The 11,976-nt window shown below is 52.4% G+C and overlaps 1 protein-coding gene across 1 annotated transcript in view; it reads left to right on the forward strand.

Moving 5' to 3' along the window:
* Positions 1-9,337: 9,337 nt before the first annotated feature.
* Positions 9,338-11,976, forward strand: part of GPC4 (glypican 4) — a 111,034-nt gene continuing 108,395 nt past the window's right edge. The window contains exon 1 of the mRNA XM_040468142.1: positions 9,338-10,009. Within this exon, the coding sequence (XP_040324076.1) occupies positions 9,850-10,009 (160 nt within the window). The 5' untranslated portion in view covers positions 9,338-9,849. The remainder of the gene's footprint in view (positions 10,010-11,976) is intronic.

Raw genomic sequence — 11,976 nt, forward strand, 5'->3', positions numbered from 1 at the left:
CTTTCTTTCTTTCTTTCTTTCTTTCTTTTACTTTTCTAAAATGTAAGCTCTTCGCCCAACATGGGGCTTGAACTCAAAACGACCCCAAGATCGAGAGTCTCATGCTCTACCAACTGATCCAGCCAGGCACCCCTACCAGTTTTTCTTGATGAATCTTTTTTTGTTAGCCACCTCCTTCTCTTGACCCTGAGAAGTCAAGGGAAGAAAGGCAGGGTTCTCTTGGAGGTGGTGGCAAGTGAGAAGGCATAAGCCCCTTCCTGGGTTCTGCCCAATTTTATGCATCCTCTCTCTTCCCCCCAAGCCTCCTGCATGCTGGAATAGGGCACTGGGTACTCTGAGAATGAAGAAAACGTCGGTTAGAATTATCCACAGTCAGTCTGGGTAAGAGAAGCTTGTCTACATGGGCAGGGAGGGACATGGGAAAGGCCATCCCCCTGTGCTGTGTGCACAGCCTGGATTCAGCTAGATGCTCGGAATGTCTGCAGGTTTATAGTTTCCTTGCTCATTTGAATTCGTTGTTGTTACAGCAACAGCTCTGTAGACATCACCCATCAGTGGTTAGAAAATGACAAATGTCAAACGATGTCTGACCCTGACTCTCTTCAACTCTTTTTATCTGTGGTATCTCTTTGGAATAAAAATGCCTACTCCCCGCTGGGTCTTCTTAAAAATGCACATTGTCTCTTCACATAAAGGCAGGGATGATGGTGCTATGGAAAAAGAAGAAGAAAAAGAAGAGAAGAGGAGGAGGAGGAGGGGAAAACAGAAAAGGAATTCAATCTGGCTTTTCAGGTTTAAAGTGCAAGTCTCACCACCTGTAGGGCTAAATTGGCACCGTACGAAGGACTTTCTTTCTTTTTTTTTTTTTTAATTTTTTTAAATGTTTGTGTATTTTTTTAGAGAGAGAAAGAGTGTGAGCGGGGGAGGGGTGCAGAGAGAGGGAGACACAGAATCCGAAGCAGGCTCCAGGCTCTGAGCTGTCAGCACAGAGCCCGATGCGGGGCTTGAACTCACAAACTATGAGATAGATCATGACCTGAGCCGAAGTCGGACGCTTAACCGACTAAGCCACTGAGGCCCCCCCCCCCGAAGGACTTTCTTATGTCGTTTAAGACATTATGTGGCTTTCTCACTGGGCCTTGACTTTGTAGCTCGGTTTCCTGATCCTCACAGTGCCGGGAGTCCAAGGTTTCATGACAGTCAGGGCCGGAGTTGGGGAGGGCGCCCTTCAGATCCTCGGAGCCCTGGGAAAGAGGCGGAGGCTGCCACCAGAGAGCTTATCTATTTTTCCAAACATGTCACTAGGTGTCCTTTGCAATCTTGAGCCACGGTGTGCCTGAAACCCAGGAACCGTTGTTCCCTCTGAAATCCTGAATAGAAGCTGCGAGGTGGGAAAACACCATTACCACTGCCACCGTCCTAGTCAGAACCTATGCGTTGCCTCTGACAGTCTTTCACAGGCTTGAAATTTCAAACGCAAAAGGAAAGGTCAAGTTTGAGGTGGATTGACTAGACAAATGCCAAGGTCCCTTCCAGATCTCACAGTCTAGTAGCCTCTGCTTAGACAATGCTGGGCTGCCTGCCTCCGCCCTGTCTTTTTGCCTGTGCAGCGTTCTCAGAGGCTGGGCGACTGGTGGAAGAGACAGACAACTTTGGAAAGTGATCGTTTCAGAAGTACCTTCGCAATCTAATTGCCAAACACAAAGTATCAGTGTTTTTATTGAATCAAAAGGATATGAAGAGGGGCGCCTGGGTGGCTCAGTTGGTTGAGCGTCTGACTTCGGCTCAGGTCACGATCTCCCCATCTGTGGGTTCGAGCCCCGCGTCGGGCCCTGTGCTGACAGCTCAGAGCCTGGAGCCTGCTTCGGATCCTGTGTCTCCCTCTCTCCCTGATCCTCCCCCACTCTCACTTTGTCTCACTCTGTCTCTCAAAAATAGATGAATATAAAAAAAAATTTTTAAAAAGGATGTGAAGAAATAATTTTCTTTCCATGAATGCGCCATTTATGTCCAGTGGGCAAATTAGAGAAGGAACTCTCTCCCGATTATCTTGAAATGCGTGTTTTACATCTAAAGCTGTAGGTCAAATCATAGGCCACAAGCTGGGGGAATGAATTTCTAGGGCAACTGTTTTGCCATCACATGAAAACGCATCCACTGAAAAGTGGGTTCTTTTTTTTCCAGTAATTATAAATGCTTGGGAAAAAAAAAAAAAAGAAATGCCCTTATTTTATCATACTATGAATGAAAGCTCAGGTATAGAGAAGACTAACCAGCTTTCCATATAGATATTGGTCTTTGTTCTCTGATGAGCATGAGATGTGGGATACATCTTCATACATCATGAAACCTTTGCCCCAGTAGTAAAGTACGAGAAAACACCAAAACCAGTGACATGTGATTATTACATAAGAATGTCTGTTGTTACTCTTTGAGCCTCAGTTATCTTATTGGGAAAATGGGCATATGAAACACCTTTCCTATAGTGAGAGAACCATATTGGATAAAAATAACTCCGATGCCTCTGTGTTCTACAACTTGCATAATTCAGTGCTAATTAGAGACCAATACAGATATAATTCATGTGTTTCAATACAAAATTATTAGACCAGGGGCACCTGAGTGGCTCAGTCGGTTGGGCATTGGACTCTTGGTTTTGGCTCAGGTCATGATCTCCCAGTTCATGGGTTTGAGCCCTGCATCGGGCTCTGTGCTGACAGCATGGAGCCTGCTTGAGATTCTCTCTCTCTCCCTCTCTCTCTCTCTGCACTGCTCTCCCCAACCCTCTCCTTAAATAAATAAATGAATGAACATAAAAAAACAAAATTACTAGACCAATATTCTATCATATTAAATAGCATTTCAATGCTGGCAGAGTTTGAGCAAATTATGAAGTACATGGAATGTATAATAACCATAACAAGAGTCTTAGCTAATATTTACTATATCAAGTCCCAACTTTTAGCCCCATGAGAGAAGGGATATTGTTTTATTCAGAACTATGTTCCCAAAGCCTTACAAAGTGTTGATCCCAATAAATGCTTGTTGAATGAAGGAATGAGTGAATGGATAGCAAACGAGTCCTTTGTACCAGGCAGTGTGCTGAGTGCTTTCTGATTACTTCCACGTATATGTATTTTCTACTCTATGACTTGGGCTGAGGGTACAAAAAGGAATTCTGTGTGCTCTGGGCCAAGAGGACTGCTTTTCATAGGTTTTCTCTTGTAAACCTCTAGGGGCAGGTGTGACACCTGAAAAAAACCAAAAACAAAACAAACAAACAAAAAAACCAAACAAACAAAAAGAAATGCAGCTCTGGGAGGGTAAGTTACTTATCTAAGGACACACAGTTAGTGGGAGAGCCAGGACTCAACTCTCAGTCTGCCTGGCCCCACAGCTTAGCCTTTCCCTTTCTTTTTTAAAATCATTTTTTAAAAAATGTTCATTTATTTATTTTGAGACAGAGACAGCGTAAGCGTGTGAGCAGGGGAGGGGCAGAGAGAGAGGGAGAGAGAGATTCCCAAGCAGGTCCGGGTGCTGTCTGCACAGAGCCCAAAGAGGGGCTGGATCATGAGATCATGACCTGAGCCGAAATCCAGAGCCGGACCCTTACCCGACTGAGCCACCCAGGTGTCCCTCCCTTTCTGTCATTTATGTATTTGTTTTCTACTCTTCATACAGAATCCCTGGATGAAGAAATGCTGGGCCCTCACTACTTTGTTGAGGAGACGGCCATGGCCTCACCTGCCTCTTTCAGTCCATCCCATGCCTCCTGGTCCCTCTCCCCACCAGATCATTCTAAGGCACCACTCGTCTTTTCACTCTCTGCTTGTACGTTGTCCCCATTATCCGGTACCTGATTTCATGACAGTCCCCCAGATGAGCCTGGACTCAGTCAAAATAGTGTCTTCACTGGCCTCCACTGGTCTCACACACCCCCAGCCCTCTGTGCCTGGCAATTCCTCCCTGTCCTTCACGGTCCAAAGGAAGTCCTACCTTCTCCAATCTCTTCCCTATTAGCCTTGCACGGTGTTCGAAGTTTTCCCGGGGATGTTTTGGGCTTGGAGCATAGTGAGAAGTGACTGTAATTGAACTTGGACTCAGAGGGCCTCAATTTAAGACTCTGAACCAGCTTCCTCACCCATAAATTATGGAAAATAACACATACTTCACGGATAGTACATGTGGAAGCAATTCCTAAACTCTGCAGTACTGAACAAATATCAGTTATTATTGTAAGATTGCCTTCCCACGGAAGAATTTTCAAGCAAGGAGTGGGAAGCTTGTAAATGATGCTACCCGAAGACTGACTCCGTGACAGTCCCCGGGTGGCTGGATGGAGAGGAAGAGTTTGGAGGCCGGAAGGCCTGTTAGGAGGCTGGCTCTACGGTTTAGACAAGAGGAAATGGAACGTGGACAAGGAACAGTCGATGGCCACAGCGTCGAAAGCAAGACCCAACCAGCCCAGGTGATTACGGGAGGGAAAGGGGGGCCAGTGGGGCAACACCGGTGCAAACAGGAAAGTACAGCGGCCAGGCATCTGCTGCTGGTGGTTAAGGTTGGAAACACAGATGAGCTCGCCGAGGGACAAGCAAAAGTGAGGCGAACTTCAGGCGTTACAGGAAGAGTACTGAAAGGGAGTAGGAAATTGGGAGATAGGAGCAGACTTCACATGCCGGCTCCTGCCGGCCGACTGACCCTTTAGCTACTGGCACTTCTGTAAATCTCCAAAGGGACCAAGAGGAGACCGGCGGCCATGAAACAAAGAGCAAATTGGGATGACTGTCCCAGGGGACAGGTGTTGCCTTATGGCATCCTCACCGGTGTCTTTCTCCATGCAGATATGGACCCCACCTCCCCCAAGCAGATCGTCAGCTCTCCAGATGCCTCTGGTCTTCCAAGTTTCTAGAGCCCCCCACAGAGCCAACCGTTGGCCAGAAGATGTTACTTGCTTGGGTGCTTGAACAGGAGAGGCACGGGGTGAGAGAGAACCGTCACTTGGTGAAAACGTCTGCCGAAGGCCGGGCGGAGTTTGGCTGGTAAGCTCTTAGGAGTTCTTAAGTAGTCACAAACGTTTACAAATCAGGAGATTTCAGATATAATTCTAGGTCTTTTATTCCAGTGGGAAACTGCCCCAGCAGGTGAACCTGTACTCTGGCAGGCAACAGGCATTCAAATAAAAATAAAGCCTGAAAGAGCTCTCAGAGGCTGGGGGTGGAGGACCCCTCAGAGAAAACATGACTAGTGCGTGGTCATGCGGACGCAGGGGCAGGTGGAGTAGTTATTTTGTGCAGACGGTGCTTTGGAGGTCCCAGAGTGGGAGCCGTCAGTTCTGCTTGGGGAAATCCAGAAAGGTTTTCCAGACCAAGTGATATCTCAGCCGAGTCTCAATGGATGAGTGTGAAGGAGTTGTCCAAGGAGTGGAGGGGAATGAAAAGGTATTCCCAGCAGGGGCGGGGGATGGGTGCAAGAAAGTCCACGGCAGGATGGAGAATGAAGACATGCTCTTGTGGGGCCAAGCCCAGGATACAGGGTGGGAAAGGGCCAGTGAAAAAGCTGGTAATATCGACAGTGGCCCGGTAGCAACGATCCAGATCTGCCGCACTACTTGGGAATTGATCTAGAAAGGGATGGAGTCGTGTGGTGGGGAGGAGCAGGGTTAAGCAGGGGAGGGACAGTGTTCGGGTGGTGTTGTCGGAGGCTCACTCTGGTGGCTGTGGGAAGAATGGGCTGGGCAAGGGGAGAGGCTGGAGGGCTGTAGGACAACACCTACCCCAGGAAGGGAAGTCACATTCTACTCGCCAGCCATCCCCGCCTCTGGCAACCAAGCTAGCTCCCTGGCAGGCCAGGACAAGTGCCCCCCAGGGCTGAGAGAGTGGACGTGACTCAACTAGTTCTTGGCTTGGAGGACAGCAGCAGTGAGCGCATACCTTGTTCTCTCTGCCCACCATCGAAAGCCAGTCCACCGCACATTCAATCTAAGCAAGCCTTTGCATGTGTGTCGTACCCAGCGCATTCAACTCTAAACTCCTTTTGGCTTCTGTCTTCCCTCCCTCTAGGGACGAGCAGCATCTGACGCACAGTAGGTGCTCAGTGCGCATTTAGTGATCTGAATCAGGGATGCTTCTACAGAACCTGGGCAGTGGCACATTCACAGCTGATCCTAAATGGGACCCAGAGTACTGTGTTTCCTTTTTTTAAAAACATTTTTAAAATGTTTACTCTCTTATATTGAGAGATTGAGAGAGAGAGGGAACGGGGGAGGGGCAGAGAGAGAGGGAGACACAAAATCTGAAGCAGGCTCCAGGCTCTGAGCTGTCAGCACAGGGCCCGATGCCATGAACCTCAAGATCATGACCTGAGCCGAAGTCAGATGCTTAACCGACTGAGCCACCCAGGCACCCCAAGTACTGGGTTTTCTAACCAAAAAATCACATGGGATTTGGTCAGAGGCCTTACAATTTTCAGTCTTGGTTCAGCTACTCAGGAGCTCTGTGTCTGGGAACAAGCCACATAACCTCGCTGAGACCCAGTCTGCTCACCTATTTAAAAAAAAACAAAAACAAAAACACTGAAATTTTCCAGGAGTAGAAGAGCACACCTGGAAGAAATTTGCAAACTGTAAAGTACTATATGACCCAACGTGGCATTTCCATAAAATGAAATGGTATTCAGCCATATTAAGAAGTCCTAATATGTGCTCCCATATGGATGAATCTTGAAGACCTGATGTGAAAGAGGCCAGACACGGGTCACATGTGGCAGGATTCCCTCCATACCAAGAGTCCATAATAGGCAAATCTATAGATACATAGAGCAGATTAGTGGTTTCCAGGGGGCTAGGCGGGGAGAAGGGAATAGACTTTGCTTAATGGGTATGGGGTTTCCTTTTGGGATGATGAAAATATTCTGGAACTAGATGTGTGATGGTTGCACACCTTTGTGGATGTACTGAAATGCCACTGGATCGTATACTTTAACACGGTGAAAACGGTACATTTTACGTTGGTGTATCTTACCACAATAATAAAAAAAAAAAAGCTCTCCCCCAAAGCGCTACAGGGTTAATCGTCTTGAGAAGCTGTTGATTCTTACGTTCTACATGCAGTACCCAATCCACCTTTTGGCCTTCGGAGAACTTACAGAGTACGTGCATCTCCACTAAGGAGTGTCTTTCTAAGAGAAGAGCGGGAGTGGGGGTAGGGGAGGAAAGGAGGAGCGAAGGGGCATCTGAAAAGGGAAGCTGGATGGTATTTGTTGCGTAGATTGCCAGTTGTTCGCCCTGTTTGTATTTAAATGAAAGGAGGCTTTGAAGTGGGAACCGCCTCTGAGCAGGGCTTGGGGTTCCTGTCTTGTGTGGTAAAAGTTCAGACTTGTCCAGATCCGTTTCTAGCCAGAGGTTACTATTTCTGGTGGAAAAGGCTCAAGTTTTGGTTAATAATACATGAAGTGGAAAAGCAGGAGTAAACAGGGGGGCAAGGAATGAGTTCCCCCTGGCTTGTGAAACGAAGCTTTCGGATTTGGGCTCCATGGTTTGGGAGTATCTTCTTTTCACTAACGGTCACTGGATTTTATTTTAGTATTAATATTGGTCGCATCTCACATCGTATTGTCTTTGGTAAAGAACCTCTTTAAGTAAATCATCGATCAATGAAAGTTACAAGTGCTTGGCTAAGCCCTAGCGATAACTTGAAGACCTGATGGTATCAGTTTGAGAAAAACCCGGACTATTTGACAGGCTGTTGAAAATGGCAGGAAATTCACTTGGAGTAGAGTTTGCGAATTTAGAAAAACTTCTCTGCTAGTTGCAGGGTTAAATGTTCTGCCAACCCACAGAAATTTTGTTAAGTTCCACCAATACACCGGTCACAATCTGTTTACCTTGATGATCTCCAAGAATAAAATGTCAGCGTCTGCAGTGGGCATTCAAGACAACAGCTAACCTAAGTTTCCACAACTCCACAGAGCCAACATGTCAACGTGGTTTACAAACAGCAGTGGACGGAGTCTCAACAAACCCTATGAGGGTGATAATTGTAATGACGGTTCATATCTTCACCCTATGTAATTTTATGGGAATTGAGAGTCTAGCCAAATAATAAGTTCCAGCCCCTTTTATCTGCCCAGTTCCCAGCACACTCCCGAGGTGTCTGAGGCACTTCTCACCCTAACCTCTTAAAGCAGATTGTAACAATAACAAGGGTAATGACAAGTTCCCAATCTGCACAGTTCCCTTCATTAAAGGAGCCCTGGGAGCTTCAAAAACACTCATTAATGGAATCTGACAAAGCTGGGAAGGTGGGAGACTCACCCATTTCCAGTTTTCTGGTGGCTAAGTGGAGACTGGGTCCCAGAGAGGTGTGAGTCTGTCTCAAGAGGCTTGAGGGCAGAGGGGAATTGGGGGTCTTGGGCTACCTTTATTCCACGTGATCTGGGACCGTAGCCCAGGGTTTTGAACTCACAACCTGGCTGCATGCTATTAGCAAGTCGCTTCCCTTCTCTGGGCCTCAGTTTCCCTACTTGCACAAGGAGGGTTTGGGCCGGGTTTCCAAAGTCTCCGAGGTCATCCCTGACTGTCCCATCGTCTCACGCTGGCGGATTGAGGGGGGGTGGTTTCTCCCACTTCAGGGGGTAGCAGAACCAGGCGCGTCTGGGGGAAGGCGGGGGAGGAGAATGCCTGCTGGGTTCGGCTCCCGGAGCACCGTTGAATGGGAAGCAGGTCTGAGAGGGCCAGGTGAGGGTCTAGGGCCAGCTCTGAGTCCGAAGTCCCCTGGTGCCTTCAGCGAAACAATTCGAGTGATGCCGGCGCCTTCCCCTCCAGGCCCAGGAGCAGGGCGGTTAGGGGCGTCCTCGGGGCTACGGGGCGGCTGGCGGGGGGCGGGGGCAGGTATCGAGGTGGGAGGGCTCCGCCCGACTTTGGCCCACGGTCAGCGAGTCAGGTGGCCGAGCGCAGAAGGCCTGTGAGTCGGACGGGGGCTTCGTGACGAGTGCCCAGGGGCGCGGTCCCCTAGGACTCGGGTCCTGTACCCCCCAGAAGTTAGCCCTCCCTCTTTGGGTGGGGGGCGGCCGGCATCTCCCCGCCTCCCCGGAGGAGGGGGAGGAGGGGAGGAGGGCAGGAGGGAGGAGCCCCGCGGGGCGTGTCGCGCGAGGGAGCGCCGCACGCCCGGTGCGGCCCCCTAGGAAGTGGATTTGGCCGCTCCGGATCCTAGCCCGCTTCCAGGTTTTCTCCCGTCCCGGCCCTGCGTGCTCCCGCCCGTCTCCCGCCCCCCCGCCCCCCCGCCCCCCCGCCCCGCCGCCCGCCCCCTCCCCCTGAGTGCCGCCCGCTGGGCCAAGTTTGCCGAGCGTCGCCGCGCACGCCGGCCAGTCAATCAGCGGCGGAGCTGAGGAGGGCACAGCCGCGCGGCCGAGGGCAGAGTGAGCCGAGCCGAGCCGAGCCGGGAGAGCGGACCGGCGCCGGGCAGCCCGAGCAGCGCGCAGCGAGCGCCCGCCGCCGCCCACGCCCTCCGCGGCCCCCGCGGCGCCTGCCACCTTCTCCTCCTTCCCCGCGCCCCTGTCCCGCCGCCGGCCAGCGCAACCCCGTCCGCCGCCCCGCGGAGCCCGGAGCCCACCGGCCCGTGCCTCCTCTCCTCCACGCCCTCCGCCTCCTCCTCCTCCCCCGGCCGGGCGCCTGGCACCGGGGACCGTTGCCTGACGCGCGAGGCCCAGCTCCACTTTTCGCCCCGCGTCTCCTCCTCCCGCCGCTCTCCTCCAACTCCCTCGCCCTCTCGCTCCACTCGCGAGCCCCCGGCCCCGCGCCCGCCACTCTCCCCCGGTCCCAGAGGTGGGAGCGCGTCGGCCCCGGCCCGCGCCATGGCCCGGTTCGGCTTGCCCGCGCTTCTCTGCACCCTGGCCGTGCTCTGCGCCGCGCTGCTGGCTGCCGAGCCCAAGCCGAAAAGTTGCTCGGAAGTGCGACGGCTCTACGTGTCCAAAGGCTTCAACAAGAACGATGCCCCCACGCACGAGATCAACGGTAGGTGGGAGCCCCCGGGAGGCGAGCGCGGCGGCAGGCACCCAGGGGAAGGGGCCGCGGAGTGCCCCCCGCCCCCGCGCGGCCGCAGGTAGCCCGGGGCGAGCAACGGGCAGGCGGGAGAGGGCGTGAGAGCGAGTCGCCGCGCAGGGCGGCCCCCCCCCCCCCCGGGACTGCGAGTGGAGGGGCGCCGCGGACCGGCCGGTGCCACCCGGCGTCTCCTCCCGCCCCGCCGCGTCTTCCCGGTCCCAGGGAGCCCCGAGGACTCTGGCCCGCAGAGTGCGTGTCACCGGCTCCCTCGCCTTTTCCGGGTTGAACTCCTTGCTGGGCTCCCCGGTTTGTTGTGTGGGTGACGAGAGGCGGGGCGTGGGGTGAGGGTCGCTAGTGGGGTGCGTGGGGGCAACCTAGAGCTTGCCAGATTCCGGGGGACGCCAAACGTGGAACTTGACTGGAGGTTTCATTGATGTTCTTTAAAAACCCTCTCCCCGCCTCTCTTCCACGGCTGACGCGGATTAGGAGTTTTAGTAGGTCCAGCGGCTTTAGAAGTCGCCTTTAAAAAGCAAACGACTTTCCAACCCACCAAACCCTGACTTTTGGAAACTCTCCTGCTTTCCGGAAGGTATTGGACGGGAAGGGTACTTCCCCCACCCCCTTTCTTTTTTCTCACCTCATTTTCAGGGTTAATTGCACATTCAATTACAAACCTTTGAAAGGACTGACTACGGGAAACCTGAATCTCAGTTTGGAGATGGTTATGCAAATGGAGAAGCCTTAGCCTGTGAAAGAGTTCACCGGATTTCGGCGCTGGGGGGTGCGTGGGGTGTTGGTGGAAGCCCTTCTCGGGGCGCCGGGGAGGCAGCTTTTCGGCGGGTGCCCTTCGCCCCTCCTCGCGAGGCTGGCGGCGGCCGGCCGGTGCCCTCCGGGTCGCAGTCTCATTCGCGGAGGGCAACTGTTGCGCGCAGCCCCGCGGGCCGCGCCGGGGCCAGCCGCGGCGCAGGTAGCCGGTTCGCCCTGAGGCTTCAGAAAGAACCACGAATCTAGCTGGCTGCTGGCCAGCGTCACCTAACGGGGAAGGGAGCGATTCGAGCCCCCCGGGGGCCAAGCCTCCATTCCGAACCTTTCTTGGAAGTGAGCGGAGCGCGCCTTTGCCTCGCGGTGCTGGTCACCCGGGTGGGGCGGGCAGGGGGCCGGCAGCCAGCAAAGGAAATACTGTAATTTCAACCAGGCGCTTCTAGAGGCTTAGGAAGACGTGGGGGTCATTTTTTGGAAGGGCTATTAATAACCTTGGAGATTAAGTGCAGTCATCAATTACATATAAATTACAAAGGTAATTGAGGGAAGTCGCCGGGCACTTTCCGAGTGTATTCGGCATCTGTCTAGAAATAGAACTCAAGAAATTGTTGGAGCAGCCTAGGAGCTCACTGCACCTTGGCAGTTACCAAATAATTCGCACGCCACTGATTAGAGACTGTTTGCCCTTGAGCTGCCTGTCTTTTTGGGAACTCAAGTATGTCCTCAGAGCGGCACCAGAAAAAGTGAAGTGAACCAGCAGCCACTGAAGCTTGGGGGCTCCACAGGTCAGACCTGGGGTCTTTGTGCCCTGCTCGGTTTGGGCCTGGGCCCACCAGATATGATTGGCGTGAAGGTTACAGTTGTCATTCCCACATTTTGAAGGGATAGATGCGGCGATGCACTTAACGGGAATGTGACAAGTTTTCATCTCCTGCTCTGCAAACAATATGTGCCTTTGAGACGGACCGGAGGCATTCAGGGAGTGGGTTGTGAAATTGCCCTCCTCACTTTCTCCCACTTGGCTCGGTGGAGGCGCCTAATGGCAGGACATCTTCCCCAGCCAGCATCTCAGGAAGACGGAAGTTTGAAGGGTCCTCAAGGACTGTGCTAGGTGTTCCCTTTGATTGTCCTGGTCCCGGGCAAACACCTGAGCGATATTTTTGCATCAATGTCTATCT

This window comes from Herpailurus yagouaroundi, unplaced genomic scaffold (assembly GCF_014898765.1).
Source record: "Herpailurus yagouaroundi ecotype Mexico unplaced genomic scaffold, PumYag 67681, whole genome shotgun sequence".
Taxonomy (NCBI): Eukaryota; Metazoa; Chordata; class Mammalia; order Carnivora; family Felidae; genus Herpailurus; species Herpailurus yagouaroundi.